The sequence below is a fragment of the Carassius auratus genome, chromosome 31 (assembly GCF_003368295.1).
Source record: "Carassius auratus strain Wakin chromosome 31, ASM336829v1, whole genome shotgun sequence".
In the NCBI taxonomy this organism is placed as follows: Eukaryota; Metazoa; Chordata; class Actinopteri; order Cypriniformes; family Cyprinidae; genus Carassius; species Carassius auratus.
The window spans coordinates 12,456,235-12,483,092 of record NC_039273.1 but is presented as its reverse complement, the minus strand read 5'-3'; the positions used below and the strand labels follow the sequence as shown (position 1 = coordinate 12,483,092).

Below are 26,858 nucleotides of genomic sequence, written 5' to 3'. Positions count from 1 at the left end.
AAAGTCAGACCTAGAAAATAACAGATATACACATGCACTTGAACACAGGCACTAACCTAAATTGATATAATAAAAACATAAAAGCAGTGCAAAAATGCATGTGCAGCAAAACAATAAATTGTCAATTTAAAAGCATGTCAATCCAAAAATCGAAATGGATGTTTACATTTTCCAAATAACCTACAGCTGCTTGCAGCAGCATTAAAAATCACATCACTTAATCTGTGCGATCAATATGAATATTTTTAGACATTAAACATTCATGGTTACTTATTTTTAAAAGTATATATACTGTGTGCATCTTCATATTCCATCTTCAAGAAGGAGGTTGTCTTAAAAAGTGACATGTTTGTTCGTGGTTGTGCTATGACAGCCTTTAAATTCTCCTGAATGTGTCAGGCCATGGGTCAGCAAATGCGTTGGCCTTCATATCAGTCGAAAGGAAAACACAGAGATAAACAGAGACTAACAGTGACAAAGAGAGGGAGGGGGAGGAATGGGTAAAGAAAAACAGAAAGCGACAATGACAAAATCAAAACTCTCCACCAAAAATCACATCCACCTAAATATATCTAGATGCACTGTGTGTGCGTCCAGCTGTCAGTCTTTATGTGTTTGTGACTCCATCAAATGTGCCAGGGTCAGAATATGCCCATCATGAACACACTGAGTCATCTAATAACATAACTGCTGCTGTCTTTCTCAAAAAGAAAGGCAAAAGGAAGAGAGTTGACGGAAGGGAGGGGGGCTACGAGATGAATGAGTGACAGAGTGGGAGGTGAGATGTGAGAAAGAATTTAAAAAAAAGATGCATTTTCAAACACATCTAATGGAGCTGACATTTCCTGCCAACTAAACTCAAGAGTTTTGTGTCCTTTCATTTCACACCATAATGGTTTTGAGAAATATACTGCTGCATCATATGTAGAGAGTCAAACATGACCTGGTCATAACTATAAATGAGAACTATGACCAAATCATTTTGACTTTAAGCCACTAAATGTCTTATTATTATTTTTATTTAGTAATTTGACTTATGTTAACATTCATCTGTTATTTAGTTTTTCTGTCGTCTCACTCAAATAATGTCATCTATGTATTAGTGGATGCAAGTTGTGTAGTTAAACTTCATAAATAGTGAACAGCTGCCTCTTAAAAAAAAGTACTACTTAAATTATAGTCTACTTAAATTGCAATAAAACAAGAAAAACAGTAGACTAGAAAAACTGTAAAAGTGGTACCATTTCAAAATGTAAGCAATACACTAAGGGTAATTCTATTTCCTTAGAGGAGGTGAAGGGGTCTGCTATTTTTGTTTTACTTTTAAAGCGATCAATCTGAAAATGTTCGATAACCACTGTGCTATTACAACAGAAGGACTGAACAAACAAACTCTGAAATAATCTAAACAGCTGCGTTGAAGAACTAGGATTAGAAGAACTAAACTTTCCAAATCACCAGGCAGTTATGAAAGAAGCTTTTAGATCATTAACCCCCCCCCCCCCCCCCTAAATACTGATGAGACATTTTCTGTCGACATGAGGCACATTTTGCATATTATTTTCCGGCATCTCCAGCACAGAAATGAGCTGAATCACTTGTGCAGTACATCAAGTTATCTCCTTTCTGTACAGAAGTGGGGGCGGCAATAATCAGAGAGCTCCATTATTGATTCTTGAAGCAATGCTTGAGTATTAAAGAGGCTTGAGAGCAATGTGAGGCAATTTGAGGTCAAAGTCCTGAAAGCTTGATGCATCCCCAACACCCCAGCAGATGGTGTGGGTTTAGTGCAGCTGCAAAGTATAGCCTCAAAGTTATACACAATATTCAAGAATATATGCAATAACTTTATTTATAACGATATAGAAAAGAAAAACATAGAACCAGGTTTTATTGGTGATTGCAGCTGGCAGGCAGCAGCGTTTATTAGTGCAAAAACTTTTGAACTTTTCCAATGAGCTACTGTCATCGATGACAGACTACCTAATTTGAAGTGTACCCATCTATCTATTGTCATAAGTTGGCAGCGGCAGCTGTGTTCACTTGAAGCAGATCAATCAGTGTACATAGTTAGTATTTGCGGGGCTCCAGTGCAAGTTGTACCGCTGGGTCATGTTTAAAATTGTGTAAATAGCACAATTTTTTTCAAGTTTGTAGGTGTCCATGTACAGAAACTAAATAATCAAATGCAAAAAGCATTGCTTTGTCTTCACTATATAAATGAAATATAGATTAATACTTGTTAAAACTACAAAGTAATTCAGTAAAGAGCAGTTAGGGATTTTCTCCTATTTAATTTATTAAATATAAATATAAAACAAGTAAATATAAATTAGCTGTGGTCACTTTAAGAGATAATACATCCAATATAATGATACACATTTAATTTGACAATTTTTTCGAAGATACTTGCAAAGAAAGGTATTCTGACAATTTTGTATGTATTTGCCAGTTCAAGAGCAAGAAGAGCAAAAACACAATTTTGCGTTTAAGGGCTGCAGACGCGGCTTTCTGCATGCACACTGTCATCGTGTCGCTATATCATTGAATTCGCGATATGACACTTTTATTATGATGTAAAAATGTATACCGGCATTATGGTGGACAGTATGATATGGCACACCTCTACTGCAAAGCTTAATAGGATTGAGAGGGTGCAGCGTATTGACTTCTGTGTTGGCCCTAACTGTAGATCTAAAGTCAGTGAGGCCCTTTAGCTTTAATGGTTTTGATTAGGATGGAGGTTGAGGAAACTGTATCCTGCATTAGCACTTAAAGGCAGTTTTCCTGGGAGGTATTGATTTCTGGAGAAGGTATGCATGGTGAAAAGCTCTCTCTTATTAACACAGTGGAGACAGAAGTGAAGGCTGGGTAGGGTTTCCACACAAGTCCTCGTCACCAAGTCTGGTAAAATAAATCAACCTCTAAAGCCACAATCAGGTCGTCAATACTTCTCTAATAACTAGGCTGGGAAACATAAACATAGGTTGTATTCCAAAAAACAAACAAACAAAAAAGAATACCAGAACCAAATGATGTTAATGAAGAAAGATGTAACCAGTGTAATCTGATTCCTGAACAAATTACCCTTATGAGCAATTTTTAAGTGAACAACTGAATACAAGGCATAGGTAAGTCCACAGTAAATACCAAACAAATGAGTTTTATAAGCCATTTCTTTTTTGAATTAGACAAATCCAGCACCATACCACCATACACTGGCCATATTTTAGCTGAAATAAATCAAGGCAGGGTCATATATCTGAAAGAATGACTCTTATGTTTATTAAATCAAAAAAATTCTGTGCAGTCAGTGCAGTCAGATTCTCAAACAGATGACTGTCATGAACCATTTCTTTAAGTGAATATGAACAACTCATCAGTTCTTTTTAGCAAATTGAATTGTTTAATAAAAGACTCACTCACGGAATCCTGAGTCTTATAGGGCAGTTATTTTAAGGGAGACAAAATAACTGTTGACAAAAAAACATAGACAGCAATTAGTGTAATCTAATTACTGAAAATAAAAATAATAAAACTCTCATGAGCCATTTCTTTAAGTGAATCAGAAAAGTACCAGAGTAGTCTGATTCTCCAGCAAACGACTCTTATAAGCCATTTCTTATGTGATTTCATGGTATGAAAAAGAGCACCAGAAACAATGTGCTAAACTTCTCCTTTTGTGTTCCACAAAAAACTTTCTCTTTAAAAGGCTGCAAATGGCAGCAACCAACACATTCCGCTGGACTGCAGTAGTCCTACAGAAATCATCTCTCAGTTGGAATAAGAAATATTATCTCTCTTACTCTACCAAATAGCAAAATAATTTTTTCTATAAAACAATTATTTCCAACATATTTCACATCTCACCTGGCAGAAGACGGGTTTGTAGCTTTCTGAAAAAATGTGCGCCAGCTCCTCCGAGTCTTCAAAGTCTATCGGCAGGCGATCCACGCATAGGCACTTGGAGTGGAGGTGGTCAGCAGAGGTCAGCTGGTTGACGTCAGCCCATTGCACCATAAGTGCACGGTCACCCAGCGGTTTGCCCAAGAGTTCTGACCGTGCCCTGGAGGCCGAGTCCTTCTTCATGTACTCCACAAAGCCGTAGCCTTTGGAGTGGCCCGTGAGGTCGCTGTACACCAGGAAACATCGTTCAATGTTGCCGTAGGAGCGCACCAGCTCCTGAAACTGGCTGGCAGTGACTGTGTAGGGCAGGTTGGTGACACACAGGAGAGAGTCCGTGGGCTGAAGCTGGACGGTGATGTCACGGCCTCGGACTGATGTCTGGTGCAGAGTTTGGATGGCATCCTGTGCCTGGTCACCATTTAGAAGGGTTACGAAGGCTAGTGGGACACACATACATAAACAAACATACACACAAAAAAACATTAATAAAACACTCAAACAGCAAATCAAATGGGTCTTGAAAAGTAAAAAGCAACAAGAGTACAAGAGAACTACTACATACTGTGAGTGATTTTAGATAGAACTAAAGTTGATGGTCACACTTAGTCTAACAAAAACAAGTGGGGAAAATTTTACATACAGGTCAGTGAAAAACATGAAACTAACATATACACATTCATCATAAACAAAATATATATTTTTTAAATGCACTGATCCTAATGTGAATCATATCCATGCATGTTTTATTTATTTTTATTTTTACAATTTTTAATTAAAATCCCAATGCAATTTTCCGATAAAAACAACAGACTCTCTGATGATGAATGCAGGACTTTTCTAAATCATTTAGTGTTCTTAAGTCACATTTCTATAAACTCGCATTTGTCTGCCTCGATTTTAAATGTGCACCCACATCTTAAAATCCAATCAACAACGGATAACACAGAACTGCCCTAAATGATTTATTTTTCGAAAATCCGTTACACTTGGAAGTATGTCAAAATTAAGTATAAGATCTGCCAATCCTGACTTCATAAGAACAACTGCTAAATTATTAATCTCAGTCTTCTTTCTCAATAACAAAAAAAAAAAAAAAAAAGCTAAAACTTTACAGATTGCCTATTGGATTGGCAGATGGCTCTCAGTTTATTGACCTGATTAATTCCTGGAAATGGGCCAATTCGGTGAGCCTGTCATAAAGGAATTCCTTAATTACAATGAAATTCAAGTAAAATGTAATTAACTTCACAAGAAGTCTGTCGATTTCAATATAAAACACAAAAAGGATTTCACGTGATTTTAAAAAACAGGGTGTAAATGGTTGAAAACTATGTCTATCGCTCTTGCCGATGACTAAAATATTTTGTTTAGCGAAACATGCTGCTCCACATACAGTAAAATCTAATTCTGAATGTTACGCACATTACTTTTAATTATACATCCAGCATTTGAGCGCAAAACCCAGTTTATGACATTTATGCTGTAAATGAGACTGTTGCATTATTTCCCAGTAAATTGGTAAGCAAGAACTAATTGGATATTTTCCACCCCCCAGGCCTTTTAACCTGTTCTGCCTTTTATAATATACCGTGGCAAACCTTTAAAACTACAGTAATCTTTTATAATAAATAGTAGATAACTATTATAAATAATGTCACACAGGCCCTTGATCCATAGAAGTTAATCTCTTTTATACTTCATTTTTTGTCCTTCTCCGCCCCCTTATCCCTCCCTTCCTTTTAACTACAGTAAATGAAGCACAGCTAGGCATTTTCTTTTCCAACAAAGAAAACAAAGAACAGTTAACACAATAATCTTAGAAATCACAGCCACTTTAGCTGCTGACAGCACTGAGACAGCCTGTAAAAAATAAAAAATAAAAGATAAAACACACAGGAACCTGATTATAGCCTTTGTCTCAATCTGTGACGGTTATTAGTTGTTGTTTTTTTAAGTTGAGACGAGGGGGTAGTGTGGTGAGGGGCTTTATTGTAACAGCATAAAGCCTATAATTCTCCTGCCATGAGACATCTAAAATTACTCAATGTACAGTGGAGTTACACAGCGCTACACAGGGACTAGCATGTTCAGCTGTCAATAGAAGATAACATACTGTCTATTGCAGATCTTTCATGGCTTCTTTAGGTCTGTTGTGGTCAGTTTGAGTCCAGATTGGAATGTTTATCATTTTAGAAACATCACAAAACAAAGCCACAACAATTACAGCAATTATAAAGTTAATATCACAGTGTTGAGCCTCCTCATCCCATGAGCATTGTCTGTGCTCTGTTTCCCCGTTCTTGTTACACTCATTAGACTTTCGGTTAGCTCTGAGATGATAATATGCTGGGGAGGAGTAACACTCACTCAGCTACTGTAGTGAGCTCTACTCACACTGTAAGAGCTCATTGAGATTTATTAAGCAATGGTGTGAAAGATCACAGCATTTAAAACAAGCATGGGTTTGTATCTGTTAGCACACACGACACTCATAAAGCATCATTCCAACTAACTGGCTAAATTTGCATATTCCAGTTACACAATGAATTCACTTCTTTGGCAATGAGAAAACTGTACCAAATTCTATTATTTCATAACTGTACATCTTGATACCAAGAGACTGCTCTGTTGCATGCATAATATAAGTGTAATATCCATCTAACACACATCAGGGGTCAGAAACCTTGGTAAAAATTGGCACATAAGCAAAAAATTGAGAGAGAGGAACATGACTGTTATTTTGTTGGTTTTGGAAATGTTGAAGGCAGGGTCAAAAATGAACACTTACATTGATGATTAAAAACAAAAACATACAAACCATCTAAATGTTGTACCTCTATTGGATAGTTTACCATTCTAAAAATCAAAAAAACATTTATCTGACTTTTTTTTTCAGACCAAAACTCTGTGGCAACACAAACTCAACTGTTCAATATATTTTGTAAAGAAATGAATACCTTATTCAGCAAGTATGTGTAAAATGTATGTACAAAAGTATTTATTGTTACAAAAAAAATATTGAAAAATAAATTCTGTTCTTTTGAACTTTCTGTTTCTGAATCATAGTTTCCACAAAAAAATAAAAATAAAAAAAGAGCATGAGCTTTTCTGATCTACCAGTCTAATATTGAGATATACGCTCACACAATTTACTTATGAATGTGAAGAGACAATGGAAAATGATATAGAAAGCAACAGCTTTGTTTCTGCTCTGATAGCCGCAAAACTACACCAAACACCGTGAGTTTGTGCTACATATTTCGCCTTTTAAACCAAACTTACGATTTCAGCCAGCAAAGTGGCTTTTGTGGCTGTTCAAATGCATTCAACCACATGAGCGTCTACACAACAAAAGCAACCCGGTCTAATGTGTTTTCGACTAAGTCTGTCAAATGTGGACGAGATTGTTGCGATTCGGGAAGTCCTGGCCTAGCGGTTAGAGAGTTTGACTCCTAACCCTAGGATTGTGGGTTCGAATCTCGGGCCGGCACTGAGGTGGCCTTGAGCAAGGCACCGAACCCCCAACTGCTCCCTGGGTGCTGCAGCATAAATGGCTGCCTACTGCTCCGGGCGTGTATTCACGGTGTGTGTGTGTGTTCACTGCTGTGTGTGTGCACTTTGGATGGGTTAATGGCAGAGCATGAATTCTGAGTATGGGTCACCATAATTGGCTGAATGTCACATCACTTTCACATCTCCTTTACAACTGTGCTTATTACACGGCTCAGTGGAATAATTGATTCTACATTCCAAGGTATGTTATCCCTCGATAACAACCAGTAAAAGCTGATAACACAGGCTCATCTGGGTAACTGAAGTCGGTGCCGTACTCTTTTTACGAACAGTTTTTTCTTTGGTGGAAGCTTTGCGTTTGTTAAGCTAATAAAAAATTAAAACTCCATTCAAAATTGAGTACAATTATTTAATTATGTGATCCTGGTATTGTGGACTCACTCTCTCGTTTCATACAAACCCTGCTGTTGCCATTTTGCGATGATTGTTTTGCACAATGTAATGGATTATAAGATAACTAACATACTGGTAAGATTTTAAAACATTTTCTTCTTAAATCTTTTAATGTCTCAATTATTTATGTGGTAAAATGTTGTGTAATAAGTGGTTTGACTGCACCATATCCCTTAAATGTCCGTCTAGTTTGAACTTGCCGCTTGCTCACAACTGCTGTCTTCACGGAAGCTTTGCATTCAAATATTTCAAATCAAATCAATATTTCTCATCTAATTATTTACTTAAGTGGCAAGTAGCCGTGTAATAAGCAGCATAATGTAATTATCCCTTATTTAGCATTGTCCACTTGAGATCCTATTTTAATAACGCATTTTAATATCAGGTGTAAACCTGAAAAAATTAACTAAATATTTCAGTAACTAATATTTCATTATTCTGCCATGCTAAACACTGTTCCACCGTGAATGAGGATTTAGCTACTGTGACACAGACACATACAATCACTGTAGTTTTAGTTTACAACTAGGTCTGTGGCAAAGAGCAGACAACGCAGCTCTGCTCTGGTACTGTGCTCATTATGGCTTGTTAGGCTCCTTTCAGACTGGGTGTCGTTACCACAGATGGCTGCAATATCTTAGCAGACCAAGGCCATCAGCACCGGGCCAAGTTTGGGTCCTTCAGGCTGTGCCTTGACAGAGTGTCCTCCCCCCACTAGCTGCCTTCAGCGGCAGAGCACAAACAAGTCTTCCCCTGCTGCTTTACAGCATGTCAATTATCAAGCATTCAGGCAGACACACAAACACGCAGACAGAAGCTCTATGATCCAGCTACTGCTTTATGGTGTGTCAAATGGCAGGTCAGAGATAAACAAACTCACGTGCATACCTGTAGTTCCCAAATGCAACTATATCAATTCGAAGGTCACCTGACATAGCATTATAAATCACGCTACAACACACACAGAATTTGGCGTCCACCCGCTATATCTCAGCATGTCAATTACCACTGAAAACACCCAACAAAGCTGACAGCTGCCATACTGCAGAGTGGAGTCTGATGAACATTCAAAATAATAAACAGACATCTTTGTCTTTTATCTGTAATGTAAAAACTGGCTTTGGAAATTAATAATATTTGCTAGAGATGGAACAAAATGACCTGAAAATGGTTTAATTTAAGATGTTTAAGTAGAACTAACCACTAGTGGTAGTCTTTGAGCTCTTTTATCATGACTTTTTTACAAGGCTTGCACCTGAGCACTTAGCAAGTGAGATGCTGTACCGGGTGAGCTAATGAGCAAGTTTACTACATTAGAAAAGCTTTAGACCTGCAGATGCAAATTTCAAAATGTATTAAGTTACCAAATCATGCAATCTGGTAAAAGTATTTTGAGGTCATAAAACAGTATTGTGCAAGGAACCGCATTAAAAAAAAACGTTTTTATTAATCAACAATCAGTACAGATGTAAAGATCCACTGCAAGCCGGCTGAAAATCAATACAAATATGTGACAATTCAAATCGGTTGAGATTTTAAACGTTTTTAAACATTTAAACAATTTTAAACATTTGTGGTTAATGTTTATATTAAGAACTGTCTTTAGAAAATTTTAGCTGATATTATATTTTCATTTTGACTCTGTATAATGGATATTAAAGCAGTGTTCATCAACAGGGTCAAACCACCGTTTTTTTTGTTTATAGCAGTAACAATGTTGCTTTTCCATAAGCGCCAACTTCTGTCAGAAAGTGTATCTGCGTTCTCATTCTGCTGTTTTTGTCTTGTTCAGATGTTTTATGTAGCATAATTCCACAAAGTTAACATCAGACTATGCTACTTTTGCTTCAAATGTAAAAATTATACAATCCAATTTTGATTAAAAACTGCTCATTCAGTATCTTTGTTTGGATCATGATTAAAATCCAATGGTTGCCTTTATAACTGAATGGAAAGAGCCTTAGTTTGTTTATTTGAAGAGATTTCTTTAATATGTGTTTTTTATTTATTTGATTTGAGTTTTTTTTTAATTGTCACATTTCAGTTTCACAAATAAATGTACAATGTACAAGGGTGAGTAAATTATCAGGAAATTTTAATTTGAAAGTTAACTAATCCTTTAAATCTCATTTGTAAAAAAAAAAAAAAAACCTGAGAAAATCATATTGTTTTGAGTTGAGTAAATTGTTACATACCTAATAATCAGCTCTTGTAACTGTAATTTGTGTGAAAAGATAAAAACGGTTCATTTCAGCTAGAAACTGCAGTGAATGTTATGTATACAGTAGGTACATTTTGGGAGTTTTCCAACAATGTAGGTAGGTGTGTTTTTTCAATGAGCCTATGTTAGAGGATCTGCTACCATTATCATGGAATGTTCAAAACAAAATCTCTTCACACATACGTAATAAAACATCCAATATAGATGTGAAAAAACCTTGCATACAAGACTGAGTCAAAACAGAAAAACTAAAGAAATGACATTTCCAGCCGTGCGGCAAAGATGCCTGATAATGGATCGGTTAAATACTAGCATTACCCAGCCTCAATATTCAAATGTATTCTGCTCTTCAGCAGCCATGACTTTGGCCTTTGTCCTCCTGTGTGTTCATGACTGAGTGTGAGAGTGTGTGTGCTCCTTCTCCAAAGCCGCCTACATTTGCCACTGCATCAATTAATGATGATCTCCTTCTGCTTTCCACTGCTGAAGTGGTTGTTGGGCAGAGCAGTTAACTCCCACACGCTCCCGTAAAAAGCCCCTCTAAAGCTTCAAGTGGACAATGAGACCCCCACACCGCTATTGGATCCATTCGCGGCCCCATCTCTCAATCTTCGTCATCTGTGAGACTGAGATGCATGCTGGCTGGTTGTTCTGATGGAGTGCTCATGCATCATAGTGTGCTGTACTCCCTTTATACTGGCTTAAAATAATGAATAAAAAATAATAATTAATAGAAATAAGCATAATTTATATTAATTAAAGTTTGCACTTTATTTTATTTTATATGTACTTACAGTGCATTTATCTAAGAAAGTTCTGGTAATACAAGGTGACTACATGGGCTAGGGGTAGGTTCAGGGTTAATACTATTACCTAGTTATTACTATTATTGTAATTACTATAAGAAGTACATAGTACTTGAAGAACGGGACTGTAAAATAAGTGCTACCGTTAAAAATATATATAAAATAATAAAAAGCAATAAAGGCATTACAAGAATTTAGTGTAATATTTGGAATATTTTGTTTTAAAGTATAAGAATAATCCCAGAGAATTATGAGAATGTTTTAGTGAGATTTATCCAAATTATTTAACCATGATTACATGATTATATACATATATATATTAGTTTCACAAGGCACAAACACAACACTCTTCTCCCAATTTGTGATTCTCGAAGGACAAATACAACATGACATGAGGCAAAAGAGTGGGCAGCCTTTTCCGGTGTGTTTCCCTCATAGACCACGCGTGTCAGATAGAAGTAGTTTTAACAGCTATGACTTGTCACTGTACATGCTGATGAACTGTCCGTTGGGAGTGAATGTGAACGCTCACATGGCAATTAATTTTAGGGCTGCAAATCAGTCATTTAGAAACTGGGCACAGCAAACAACAGCGCACATAACACGAATTGAGGCGTGAAATGACAGCATGTGGGCTTCTAATGGTGTTCTTCTCCTCCCTTTGGGACTTGGATTCAGCTCTTATCTGTGCTGTCTCTCCGCTTGATAAGCCTCGGTTGAGAGAGATCGCTGAAGTGCTGTCACAGGCATGAGAAGAATCCTGAGATGCCGAACTGATGGCTGAGCGTTTTTAAGCTATTGTCTGCATAAACGTCCATATTTGAAGGATCTGTACTGTGGGAGACAATGTATTCTAAATATGTTACTACATCCAGGACTCACAAAGTAAAAAAATAAAAAATAAATCTGAAAGAAGAACAACTGTTCTAAGGAGTATAAAGCTTTAGTCACCCACTGTGTCTTCTAAGAGGCACACAGGGTGAGCATTTAGATAACTTCAATCTGCCAGAAAGCTTAATACAGCATTAAGCTATTCTGCTGGTTATAATGTAATATATGATATTTGATATGATTTTCCGCAGCAGGAAAACTCCTAATGGACAAGCGATTCTGTGCTATTAAGCTTTCCTCTATTTTCTGTGCAGCTTTGCCATTAAAAAGAACATCCATAAATTAGCTCTTTCTATGACCTCAAATCAGTCACAATCAGCCCATTTTCACCTTGTAAATGAACACAATGCAACAACACAAAAAGCAAAAGGGTTTAATCACTTAATTAGATACAATGACATAACCATCCCTAATAGCTACTTTGTACAAATTTGCTAGGAAACCCAAAAAAAAAAAAAAAAAACCTTGGCGAAATGGCCTATATGAGCCCCTCTCGATCACACCTAGTGCAGTATCCCATGAAAGGCTAAAACATTGATGGCCTATCAAAAATTATTGGGCAAAATCAGCAGGGCTGTAAGTGAACCCTTGAGGCTGAATGGGGATAAAATGTACACAGACTCTCAACATTATGGTCACTAAAGCAGCTTCAAAACACAATACAGTAATTTCAACTGCATTAGTCCGAAAGAAAAGTGTCAACTAACAGTTAATAGGTGAGATCTAGTTAATAGGTGAGATCTGAGGACATCAACACAGAAAGGCTTGCAACTATAGATACTGTAAAAAAAACAAAACAAAACAAAACAAATATATATATATATATATATATATATATATATTTTTTTTTTTTCCAAAACTTAAATTTCAAGAGCTAATCACATCAAGCCGCCTCTTGTTATGCAAAGTGTTCAAACCTTACCTTGTTCAAGCAAGCAAACATTAATGGTCTGAAATTGTTATATGCATATTCAAAAATTTAGCAGTTAGTTATGTATTTAAGCATCTTTGTTAACTAGGCCAATTGAGCCGGTGTAGTTAGTCCAGCGTAAGCGCTTTTGATCTGTATGTGCCTTAATTAGAGGACAGTGCAGTTTAAACAAAAATCCCATTGTTAAACTGTAATTCCCATGCCCACTGCATCCATTGTCATTCCACTGCCTGTCCAGGTCACCACACATTCCTTTCAATATTCCATCATGGAATGCATGCCCCTATTGAAACAAGCAAGCTTTTTTAATTCTATATCTACAGAGGACGGGAAAATCCAGGACGGCTGACAGTGGATTCTTAATGTTAAATTAAAAGGGCTTTGTCTCGTAATTCACAGCCATTAACAATTGCTTTCAAACCACGCAGCCAATTTGTTGGGCTCACCGAGGCGAATCTTGAATAAACTTTGCATAGGAGATGGAAGATAAATATTCCTCATTACCTATAGAGAGGAAGCAACAGCCCGGAGCAAATCCCTCTATGAGAGTGTGCACCTCTTCACACACACACACACACACACACACACACACACACACACACACCCTCTGTTGTTTAGTAATTACAGGAAAAACTTCTACACACTCTTACCACCTCCATTAGGAGCAGAAACAGAAAAAAAAGAAAAGAAAAAACACAAAGTAGACTTCACAATGTGCATGATTTTACTGGAAAAGCTATGCAGTCATGTAAACGGAAGGGAGAGAGATAGAAGAAGGTCTGATCCCTAATGGCCTTCCCAGACACTGACAATTCAATTAAATGAACTAGTGTGTACAGTAGGTTCTCTTGTATTACTTTCATCTCTGCATTTTCTCCAGCTGCCGTAAGTCTGTACTTTCACATCACCCCTAATCGCAATAACACCAGCTCTAAGATTCCAATGTGCAGAAATACCCAAACAATAAACCTAAGCAGGATAAATAAAAATGTACAAATATAAATTTGAAAAGTTATTTTAAACTTAGATGCTGGCATCTTTGCTTAATGCTAGTTAACTACAGCCCGACCTATATATAATTTTGCCGAATTTATCCGCCGATATGAGCATGTCACAGATACATCGATATCGGCGAATATGCATCAGATATGCTGCCGATATGACATTTTTTTTTTTACAGAACATATAGACTTTCTTCCTGAGTTAATGATAAGGGCCGCCATTACGCAGATGAAATGATTCTTAATGGTGTAATTACTTAGTTTGCAGGGATGTAAGGATTCACTCAAATCACAATTCGATTCACGTTTTTTTTTTTTTTTTTTACAAAATGAGATTTAAGACAAATTATAAATTAAATGCTTCCTTTTATTGTTGCTTGGACTTGCAAAATGCTGCACTTTTGTCTTTGAGAAATTGAAATCTAACACTAAAATGTAAACACTAATTTTAAATCTAGTAATATACTAATATAGCACTTATGTATCATTGCTCATTTGTTGGATTTGATTGCTTCTATTGTCCACATTGTAAGTCACTTTGGACAAAAGCGTCTGCTAAATAACAAAATTTTTATATAATGTAAATGCAAATAAAAACAAGCCCCAAATCAAATAAATAGCACAAATAAAAGAAACATCTTCATACAAACAAAACTTACTATATTTCTCTCCAACAGTCAAACTGAGTGGTGGTGGCTTGAGTCTGTTGAATGGTGATTTAACGCTACGTTGTAACCTAGTTGGTGAGACGCAATGCTTTAAAAGTAAATAATGCCCCCGTCTTTCTCTCACAATGATCTTATCATACTTATTTGCTACATTAGTAGGGCCCTATGATTTCCACTATGCAAAAAAGCAGACAGAAGCTCGGAATACAGTCATAAAAACAGAATTTACTGTATAAATGTCAGACTTATGGACCCGTTTTGCCTCCGTAGTTCTTCCTGTGTTTCCTTTTATGGTCTTTTTCCCATTCTAGTTTAGTTTGATTACTTCGTTTCCATGCACCTGTGTTCCCCTGATTGCCCTGTCTTTATAATCCCCAGTCTGTTCAGTTTGGTTTGGTCGGGTCTACTTGTTGGATGTTGTGTGTTTTCAGTGTGCCTATTGTGGATTTACGCCAGTGATTCAAGTATTAAAGACTGTGAATGTTTCTCCATGTCTCCATCCTTAGTCAGTCTACAGGGGCTAAATAGTACACTAGAGGTCAGACAGTACAGCTCATAATTTACATCATCAGCATTCCAGACTGAACAAACTGCTTCCCTTTTCCAGACAATCTAAACATTTATAAAGCTGGAGGGCCTGCAGCTGCTAAAGGAGAAAGCTGTCCACCAGCCTTGTTTGGCATTTAAAAGGTATGGGAGAGATTCACAGGCACACTGAAAAGTGACTTTTACCATCTCTAAAGAGGCTTTAGAAATGAAAAACTAAGTGTGAATGCAAAACTGAGCTGATTTTAACAAACTCCACTTGTCTAGGTGATGTTTGTCTTTGTGTTGTGTAGCAGGGGCATAACAAGGAGTAAGAGCAGAGGACCTCCATGTATTGTACTTCCCAAGACACACTTTAGAATTACTTATGGCAGACTGAAATTACCTTACAAAGACATAGTCAGCAAAAACTGAAATAAAGCACTGATACTCAATATTTCAGATAAGTAACAGTACGGACTTGTGCTTCTAAGAACCGGTGTGTGAAATGAGAGCTTGCCACTATTGTCACTATTTTTGTTTGGGAAGGCAGCTCTTCCCTGGCAGGCCTTAAAAGCATATGTTCAGATCATTAAGCCTAGGAACATTCATAATGCAGTATGAAGCAACTATAACACGAGGAATCGAAGGCGGGGGGTGTAATTCCCTTACTGTAAGCCTCCAGCATTGGGAATATCAGAGCATATTTCAATTCTGGGCTGTACGCCAGAGGAGACAACAATTCTTTTTCTGTAGGACAGATTTTTTTCCCCCCATCTTTCACCATCATATAAGTTGTAATTCTTTCTTCCATCTCTGATTGCTTTCTCTCCCTGAAGTCTCTATCAGCCTTTCCTGATTTCCTCTCATGGTAATTCCTCATTCTTTTTCACTCTTCACAGCTCTTCACTTAAACTCATCTCTAACCGAAAGAACAGGTCTATATGCAATGTGAATCAGTCATTTTTGAATTGTTCAGCTTATTTCAGGCAAGTATTAAGAGCGCAAGTGCACTGGACTCTGACTGTTGACACCGGAGCCTCTGCTGGGGTGCTGGCAGGAGGTGACAAGCCCCGAGCGGCTGGAGGATGAGATCATCATAGTGTTTCACCTTCATCCCTAGATACTGCTAATTAGAGCATGTGGGAATGTTTGCAGTGCTGCCAGGGGTTTTAGGTACTGACGACATTTAGCAGGCCAGAGTCCCGGCATTACATGAAGGTGCAGGTTGATAATCAGCCTTGGGTTTAGCACTGGACTGTGAAAAATGCCCATGTGTGAAATGTGCAGCTGTAATCGCAGTAATTGTGCAGCTGAGGCTTAATCCAACAGTAGCTACGTGTGGCTTCGCTATGGCTGGTGGCAAAAGGAATACAATATATCAGCTGATATTTTGACGTTTTTAATCATCAGCATCAGCTGATACATTTTGGAAACAGGACTTTTATTTTGACAGCTGTGAGAATGGGAGCTGTGAGAATGGGAGCTTATTAAGTTTTTTCCCCCACATGGACCCTTTTCACACTCATAGTTGGGTAAACCTCTAGTAAACAGAAACTATAACAAATATTAGTATTTTTTGCATTCCCATTTGCCACGATAGCAAATATTCCTCAAACTGAATAACAGAATACACTTTTGCTTAACTTCAGAGCATTTTGTTTATCTTCCCTTATTTATCTTCAAGAATTTATTACCATATGTTAGACTTCAAATTGTTTTTCACCAGGATGACACTGACAAGCTTGGTTTGTTTTGGAAGTCACCCTGAGCTTTCAAACTGTCTGGAATCCAGTTGAAATCTCAGCTCTTCGGGATGTATTCGATCATTATTTTAAGTGATGGACTGAAGTTAAAATACTATTACATTTTATTTATTATATTTTAGTTCTAATAATATATGAAATCTAAAATGCACCTGCTCATTTGATTCAATATTTTAAACAGAACAAAGATAGGCATAGGACAAATCAACACAGTGACAATGTACAAACTCAAATAACCTCAAAGCTTCACTTTACTTCAGGAACAGGCAACATTTTTGCAGTCCCAGAGCTGAGACCTTTCACCAAGAACAATTCTCTGTAAGTCCTCATTCACCACCACAGGAAGTTAATCTCAGGTGTGTCAAGTAGGCAAATGTGTGCCTTTTTTTGAGAGGTCTGGATTCTGATGGCTCAGACGGAAGAGAACCATTAGAAACATGAGAGCACTAGGATGACTGAAAGAGGGCAATTACCTGTTCCTTTGTTCCGGTCCACAAAACAATATTTGAGTTCGTACTCGCGTAGAATTTCATGGACCTCCTGGGGGAAAAAAAGAGACAAAAAGTGAGCAAAGTAATGCTACAATGCACTGTATATATTTTTTTTTTCATTAACAAATTATATTATTAACAGGTAGTTCCTCAAATTTGATTCGACTGAGTGTTGTTCCTCTTTCATGTACTGGTGAGTAAATGGAAGACCCGGAGTGAATCTAGAGCTAAAATAGTGTATAAGCTATAGATTACAATAAAAGCATAACATAATCAATACACATTTATTTAATAAAAAAAAAAAACACACTATAAACTTTAATATATTTATCCACTCCATTATTGCACTATAGTCTGTAGTAAGGACTATTTTACAAGGTGTTAACTTTATAGGGAAATATTTTCTCTTGCATGCATATATATTGTATAGAGCAGATGATTTCATTTGTGTAAGGCAAAGTATGTTGGCACATTATGTAATGTCGCAAACTGGCCTCCAAACATTATTTAGAGAGAATTTGAGACATAAAATACCTCTTCAGAAGTGTTTCTAAAATCAAATAAAGATGTATAAAAAAAGAAAAACACAAAATATAAAATATTCAGTAATACATTCAGTGAGTGATCATCCAGATGCAGTACATTGGGCTTCCATACAAACTTGTTCTTTTATCATTATGAAAATTGATACAACGAAAACATGGCCTTGAAAATGAAGTTTTCTAACTGCAGCCACAAACAGAAACAGAGCGTCCGCTGTTATCCATCAGATACACCGTCTCATAAATCTCTTCCTCTTCCCTTTTATGCACACAATAGGCTCTGCAGTCACATCCCGAACGTGTGTTAACAGAGATAAACCAGAGGTGCCCACACTGGTTTTGGGAACATCCAGAAGGACACATGTGATTATGACAAAGGGACTTGTGGATTCAGCAGGGCACATGGCAAACTGCAACAGCATGGAGCTGTTAATGTGTGCTGTGCTTAGTTACTGTTCACAGTGAGATGTACTTTCTTGTAATGTTAGTGGTCTGTCAAACTATGATTTTGCTGAGGACCTGAAATTGTGTATTTGGTGATGTAAAATGAATCCACATCAACTAAGCAGTTTAATATAGGCTTATGTCTTCTGAAGAGACACGACAGGTATAAATGATGAATAGATTTAATCTACACTTTTATTCACACATAAACACTGATCAATACACATCAAATATGGCAAACAGAAGCTCAAATGTACTTGCTTGATGCAAAATAAACTTCATTGGTTCTTGCGGAAGCTCAAACGTGCTTCTCAAGGACAAAGCTCATTGGTCAACTGTCAAAGATTTGTTTACATGAGCTTTCAATGGAGGGATAGAAATCTCAGTTACACTTTATTTTACTGTATGTGTACTTATAAATTAAATTATATTAATCAAATAAATGTTTAATTAATTGAAATCGTGAAATGTACACAACTTAATGGCAATTTATTACAAGTTTAACAAAAATACAAATTTTGAGACGGTATGATTTTAATTATTTTTTTCTCAAATTCAGTTTCATTCATTTGCAGGATTACCAATATATTTATTTATTCAGAAATACTGTTTTGTGTATTTAAATTTTTTGGTAAATAAATTCTGGTAACACTTTCTATGAAGACCATGTGGATTAAGTGTATAACACTGAATTATATCCCCATTTATACGTACTTATATATAAGTGTGTTACTATTCTATAAATATATTTTTACAGACTCATTAAGACCTATACTGTGTTATAAGAACAGTTATAATTACAATTAAAATTTTTTTTTGTAATTATACTGTAAGGAATGCATTTTCTTCTTCAGTGTGCATGCTGCTCATAATCCATTATACACGTTTATAAATGATTAAATATAAAAAAATTCCAGAGACACTTGTTTGTTGTACCAATTGGTTATAAATATGTCTTTAATGAATATTGGCTAATGTTTGCATTAAAGGTGATGAATGGTAATTTTGATTAGTTGAAAGCCATCAATGATGCATTTATATAAGTTAGTAACTAGTAGTAGTATATATTGTAGAATATATAACAATATATTCACTTATTTGACAGAAACACATATTAATAATAATGACTAAAAAGCCATTATAACTTATATATTAGTATATCATAGCAATACAGGTTGCATCTTTATAAATACATTCATGGAACCACACGGCTGATTAATTAATGCTTCTAAATCAGTTTATAATGGATTATGAACATGCACTTTGAAAAAGAAAATGCATGAATTATAGGTAATTATAAAAATAATATAAATACAACTATAACAGTTCTTATTATGCTTTATAGGTCTTACTGAGTCTTTATAAACAGGTTTATAAAATTGTAATACCTACTTAAAAATAAGCATAAATGGAGCTATGATTCATTATAAGCATGATCTTCAGAGAAAGTGTTACCAATATTCCTTTAAAAAATGAAGTTTAATTATAATTTTTATAATGTTAATTATAATTACTACTAGTAGTACTATATTTAAATTTATTTTGACAAGTTGCTGTGAAGACCTTTTCTGTTTTAATATATGACGACAGTTTTTCTCTTAAAAAACAAAAATAAAACATAAAATGCTCATGAAGTGAATCTCAGAGCAGTTCTAGAGATTATATTATACTTATATATTGAGGCCGCAGTGACTGAAAACACTGAGCGTCACATGCGCTCCAGTGTGTGCACCATTCAGAGACTTGCAGAACATGCAGGATTCATATTTAAATAGTATTTATTGTGGTTTAACATTTACAGACACTAGTTCATGTCCCATTATGATTTAAGTGTACTGACCTTCTTTTGATTTAGCCATCCAAATTCTGTTACATTCCACACCATACAGTAAATTCCGTTTTTTATAACTGGATTCCACGATTCCGTGTTATCTGCATCCCAGAAATCACAGGGCCTTATTTAGGCATTAGGGTTAGTACTGAGTTATTACACAGTTATTGTAATTGCTAAAATAAGTACACAGAATGTATACGCGGAACAGGACTGTAAAATAAAGTGCTAATGAAATCTCTCTAAAAATATCTTCAAAGGTAAACAAATGTCTTTGGGTTTGAAATGGCATGAGGGTAAATAATGTACATTTTGACAATTATTATTATTATTTTTTTTAAGGAAACAGATCCCTGACCATTGCATTTCTCTTATAACACTATACTGTCTTATATTATGTGGGAGTGGTTGTAAATTTGGTAACATTCTCTCTTCTGACTGCAGTTATCAATCTATCTCTCTTTTTTTGCTCTTTTTGAAAGTCATGAAAACCCTATCTAAGAGCTAAGACTTTTTTTATTTTGCTATTTGATCAAATGGGAATGAAATACACACACACACACACACACACACACATATATCTATATATATATACACACACACACACACACACGCACAATAAAGAATTAGAGAGAGATGTGAGTATTTGATGTAACTTAATAGTCATATCTGTCAAAATATTCACTAACACATTCATCTGCTTCAATATGTATGAAAAAAAAAATTAAACTGAGTAGACAGCACTGACATGCATTCTAATCTGCTATATATATATATAAAGTACATACAATTCCTTTTTTTTCAATTTCACATTCTGTACAGTCATTTGCAGTACACTGTCTAATTTCCATTTCAAAGAGCAGTGCACTCCCTCCTGCCTCTAATTAGAGTCAACAAGACACTTTCGATACAAGTCTGCATCACTTATGGCTTTCTCTTAACACAGCACATTACACATGCATTGTAATGGCCCATAAATGGTCAGAAAGCCTGAGTTAGCATCTAGATACAATTAGATATGGATCACACTGTCAGGACCAGCATCTGGGACAGTTGAAGGCTAACAGAAGGGAGGGGGGTTACTTCCCCATGATTAATGTCTCTGCGCCTGTTTACCAATGAAACACAGGTCATGCTGCATGTGACTTATTCAAATGCTTTACAGACGGTCTGTGTTAACAAGGGGATTTAAAGCTAAAAGACGGAAGTTACAACTAAAGAAAGCGCAATTTATCAGAGTGAGAGAATAAATATGCTCACTTGTTAGCAATTTAGAAATCGTCTGAAAACTATTTTTTTGTCTCTGAGAAGAAACGGCCAGGATGAGATGTGTTCATAGTGTGACCTGTGACACTAATAATAGTTAATGACTGGTAACTACTATATATCACTACACAACACATGATTTTCACTATATTGCTTTTTCACTTTTGTGCTGCAATGTGCAGAAAATGGAAATTGTGAATTTTTAATTTTCACCTTAGTGATAATTTTTCACTAAGCTCCACACCCTTGGTTACTGTTGCTAGGTAGGACAAGCTTATCTACTAGCATGGCTCCTGGCACTGTCAAACATGTATGGAAAACTAGCAGTTGTTACTGTGTGCAATACCCAAGGAATTATGAAAAACTATTTATTCTAGCCAGCAACACTCCGTAAACAGTATGCAAGGACCTCTAAATGACTACAACTCAAGTATGATATATTCCTGAGCTCTAAGTAAACTTACATTTTAAGAATACACATTTACTCTAAATACTGAAATGTTTCAGATATATTTTTATTTAGGGGTAGTTACTGATTGCGTGGTAGGGAACAGGCATTCCAATCACTTTACATTAAAATATATACAGATGACAGATTGGGGAACGCATAATAATTTGTTCCATATTTAAATTAGTTAACTAAAATTAGACCTGTTACTTTAAACTAAATTTAAAAAAAAAAGAAAAAAAAAACTATTTATTTCAACTAGTTCAGTATTTTCCATGTTCATTTAGTTTAACTTGCTGTAATAAAATAACTAAAACTAATGTAAAATGAATAAAACACTATTTAGACATTTTTTAAAGGAGACACATTATGCCCATTTTTACAATATGTAATATAAGTCTCTGGTGTCCCCAGAATGTGTCTGTGAAGTTTCAGATCAAAATACTCCACAGTTCATTTATTATATCATTTTGAAAATGCCTATTTTGAGTGGAAGCAGAAACACGCTGTTTTTCAGGCCTGTGTCTTTAAATGCAAATGAGCTGCTGCTCTCCGTCTCCTCTTCCAGAATAGAGCTGTGCCATTACAGCAGGACAGTTAGGATGTTTTGTTCAGACTTTAGCATTAGATGGCATTAGAGACGTTACACTATTGCAGCATCTTTAAATGAAAAAAATGACGGTGTTGTGGGTATAAACAGACTGTATAAAAACATGGACATAGTGTCCCTGACATCACCCATATTCCGAAGAACATTTTTGAAAGCCTAAAAAGAGGGAGGAGCTGGCCGTCACCATCTAGGCAGCGCGTCACCGCACGTCACTCTCGGATAATCAGAAAAATTGGAAAAAAGGTGGGAGGTAGTTGCCGAAACCACTCCCACCTAGCTTGACAGTGTTCACAGCAGTGGCAATCCATCTGTCACTCAAGTGGCCACTCCATTAATTATGCAGAACTTTAAGGCTTAATATAATTTAAACGGATGAGTTATATAACTAAACCCCTGGTCAGAGCCTGACTCCACCCACTGGCAATATTTGAAAAATGCTGAAAAGTGAGCAGAGCACAGTGGAGATAGAGGGGATGAACCGAGGGCGAGGCTGATAGGGTGGGGCGTGAACCTGAGATCAGCAGTGACGGATTAATTGACAGCTGCTGTCAGAGTCACTAAAATCTAGAGTACCTACATAGGCTACACAAAATAATCTAAATAATTATATAAATGCTATGCTAAATAGATGCTATAATAGTCTATCCTGGTCGTTTTCAATATTCGCAATACCAACTCCTGACTCACTACAGTAATTTTGACGAAACAAGATGATTTTATACTGCCAGGGGCGTGGTAGCTCATACCAAGGGGCGTGGTGAGCTGGAAACTGCTTACATCACCTGCCACCGCAAACATCCAATAGGAAAAATCAACTGCAGGAGCAACCGTTTAACCTGAAGAGGGCAGCACTCAGACGTTTTTACACCATATATTGTAGAATTAAAACACTTTATACTCAAATGTCTAAAAAGTTACTCGAATCAATGAACAGCACTAATAAACCCCCATTCTTACAGATCATTAACTAAAAAAAAGTTGGTTTAGAGGTTTAGTTACTCTTTAACCAGATCCTCTGTGTGAGCAACCAAGGGGGACACAATCACAATTATCACCTTGCCGGACTTTGGCCTCCTCAGTTTCTCCCTGACGATCAGTAACAGTTGATAAATGAAACTTTTCCCAAAACCTGTCAGGACTCGGGAGTGGGGCCACAACTTCACCTCCATTCAAAGTCAGATTTTCATTATATGTAACGTAACCTTTAAAGATTTAATATGACAAAAACAACAAAAGTACTTTAACACAACAAAAAACTAACTTAAATTAACATAAAATGTAAAAAGTATACATATATATATATATATATATATATATATATATATATATATATATGTATATATATATATATATATATATATATATATATATATACATATATATATATATATATATGTTTATATATATATATATATGTTTTTATATATATATATATATATATATAATTCCAGTTTTTGAATTATTTTTTTGTTGACCAAAAAGTTATATAATAGATTATTACTATAACAGATCATAAATACAATATAATGACACTTTTGCTCATATCGCCCACCCCATCTGAAAGTGTGAATGTTGTGATGTGTATTCAGAGAGGACACACACTTCCATACTCCACTGCTGAACATCTGCTATTTACACCCAAACCAACAGCAAACCTGTGGATAAACAGAGAGCTCCACAAGAGGGGATGAGATCCTCATGATCATGTTGTCACCTGACAAAGAACCAATCGGAAGTGTTCATTTCTAACATTTCTCCTGCCCAAACCTTTGATTGACCTACTCCTAAATTATTCAGTATAAGGAGCAGAGTGATTGTGTCTGTATGAATGGGGAACACAGACTGAGCTGCTTTGCCTGACATGTGTTCTCAGTGATAAGCCGCTACTCTGTGACCTGATCACAGCTGCTGTGTGCACCTGACACTCTTCTCCAAACTGTTACTCACTGTCGTGCGGTCTAAGGTTATAGGTGCCCGTAATACAAAATGCAGTACAGGCTATCTGAAATAATGTCAATAACAATTAACATATTAACAGAATCAATTAAAACATATGCTACTGCATGAGATACTCACCACGCAATTTTATATGAAAGTGCATGTTTTGTGCATTGTAGAAGTGCAAACGTCCAGTGCAGGCAGTGTCATCTGCTCAGCAGATTCTGACAATTAGATATTAACTACATTCATCTCCTGGAGCTGGGAAATATTACACTTCCCTCAAGGACCCAGGTGTCTGACATGTTACTGACATTAATAATGTGGAGGAAAACTGCAGGAAATGCCATGGGCAGCAGCAGCCTCAGCTCGTTGAATATGAAAATCTCCCACTCAAGAGTTGAGCTCACCGTTGTGCTGTTCTCCGTGCCTGAACGCCCTCAGCCGGATCTCAGTCCGTCTGTCTGTCTCTATGAGCAAACATCCTCCAGACAACATCCAACCACAACCGGCCAATGAACAAGAGCCGCCGCGCGGAGAAAACATTACGCCAACAAGCCGTGCTCTTAATTAAATAGAAGTAGAGTTGTAATAAGCAATGATTAACAAAGTATAACAAAACAAAATAAGCCCTATAGGGTTTATTAAAACGAAACTCGTTGCGTTTTTGTAGTAACATAATTGATTTCGAAAAATGTTTATCACCAGTTCCACGGAACATAAGCTGAATACTGGTTAATGGTATTGGAGTCGCATTTATGAGGTTGTCGGGGCACTAAAGACGGAAAGCTTGATAAACGCTGAACTCGACAGACTTGCTCCGGTGAGCGGCTCGTTTTCGGCGGAACTCTGCTGCACAGAGGGGTTCATCCAAATATGCCGTCGGGCTGTTATTTTAGCCTACTACATATTTTCCGCTTATTTGTTTTCGTAACATTTCAGCGGTGTTTTACAATAGAAATGTGGCACTGTTTACGTTTTGAGTCGCGCGCAAACATTTGTACTGACAGGTTTTCCCGATGATGAACGTAAAAGATGCAACACTAATTCATCTTTTTCAACGTCACTTAGATTGAACTGTTTACGTTTACTTACGTATACCCATTATCCGTCTTTCAAACTAATAATTGCTTTTATTTAACTTTTTGTAACTGATATCTGTTTGCCATTTTATTTATTTATTTTGGCTGAAAGATATTCATCGTTGCGGTGGTGCGCTTAAATTTCTGTTTGCTGAATGCATACTTGTAGAATAAAACTCGTTTATGTAGGCTATCTTAACTAACAAACACTCCTAAAATGATTGTTTGTTTTTGTAAAGCTACTGAAAAGCACGTTTGTCCCATGAACTAGTGAGCAGTGTAACTTTCACCTGTCAGGCTGATGTACTATGTAAATCTCTCTACCTGGTTGGTTGTATCCTGTGGCAGGTTCTTTATAAGGATCTTCCTCCTGTTGCTCAGCTCTCTTCGAGTTTTCTCCAGCCGTTTCTCGATTTCCTCGGGATCAAGTTCCGGTAGATCTCTGAGGATGGTGGTCCCCTCGGATGCTGCGTCCTCGTCCTGTCGGCTCGCGGGGCTGTCGGACTCCGGGTGAGGTGAATTGTCACGCTTTATCTCGTGCACGCTCGGCGGCTGGATGGATGAAGCGGCCGCCATCTTGCAGCGCTCGGTGGAAAGTGAGTCGCGGAGCGGATCGGTGGGCGTCTGTGCTTCGAATCCAAACCCATCGATGGCACTCTTGAAAGTAAGTGTGGATGAGCCCCAGCACAGTACAGCTGGCGACCTCCAGCGATGGAAAACTAAACACATTCTGACTAATACTTTATTTCCTCCTTCTTAACAGGACGATATCATATAAAATAATAAAATAATAATAACAATCAGTGTCATATAAATTATTACGTAAGAAAAAACTGTTCTATAACAGTCTGTGGTTATGTAGTTCTAAGAAGATTTTTTGTAATTACAAATATTTATTAAAACATTAAGCAACATTTACGTATATCTAGTATGTATTTATGCAAATAATTTAAAAGGACAGGCAAGTGCTGTTATGAAATGTCTGGAAAATTATTTTGCAAAAAAAAAAAAATGGGTCTATTATTGTAAATAATAGAATAACAATGTTGGCGCTGTCACAAATACCTTTTTTTTTTTTTTAGGCAAAATCCAGCTTCTTCCATTGAAGTCCAAATTACTGGGATTTTCCTAACTGGTTTAAGTTGGTAAATCAATTCACCGCACTGGCAAATTGATAGATCGCTACACAACTATTTTTTACCCACCAAGTTTCACTAAGGCACTTTAAAGCACAGCTCACACAAGTCACTTTAAAAAACTGCTTTCTTTAGGTCAGCTCTGTGAATGCATTTTATGAGCGAAATCCGAAATTAAAAAACTTTTTAATCCACACAAAAAAACTTGATTTGAGTGGAATAATGTTACTATGTCTGGATGCAAGATTTCATCAAGCAATGTGACGGCAATTCTTATTCTGATATTTTATATATTTTTGTTAAAGTTCCAAAATAAAGGGAATTATGGATTTCCAAATCAGCGTTCCAATTTTTTACTTGTATTCGTATACACTGCTTGTGTTTTTGTG

The 26,858-nt window shown here is 36.4% G+C and overlaps 1 protein-coding gene across 1 annotated transcript in view; it reads right to left on the bottom strand.

The window, feature by feature from the left end:
* Positions 1–26,001, bottom strand: part of LOC113050564 (ribonucleoprotein PTB-binding 2-like) — a 55,973-nt gene extending 29,972 nt beyond the window's left edge. Inside the window, exons 1-3 of the mRNA XM_026213629.1 lie at positions 25,658–26,001; positions 17,155–17,221; positions 3,871–4,343 (exon numbers count right to left, since the gene is read on the bottom strand). Of these exons, the coding sequence (XP_026069414.1) occupies positions 3,871–4,343; positions 17,155–17,221; positions 25,658–25,909 (792 nt within the window). The 5' untranslated portion in view covers positions 25,910–26,001. The remainder of the gene's footprint in view (positions 1–3,870; positions 4,344–17,154; positions 17,222–25,657) is intronic.
* Positions 26,002–26,858: the final 857 nt, after the last annotated feature.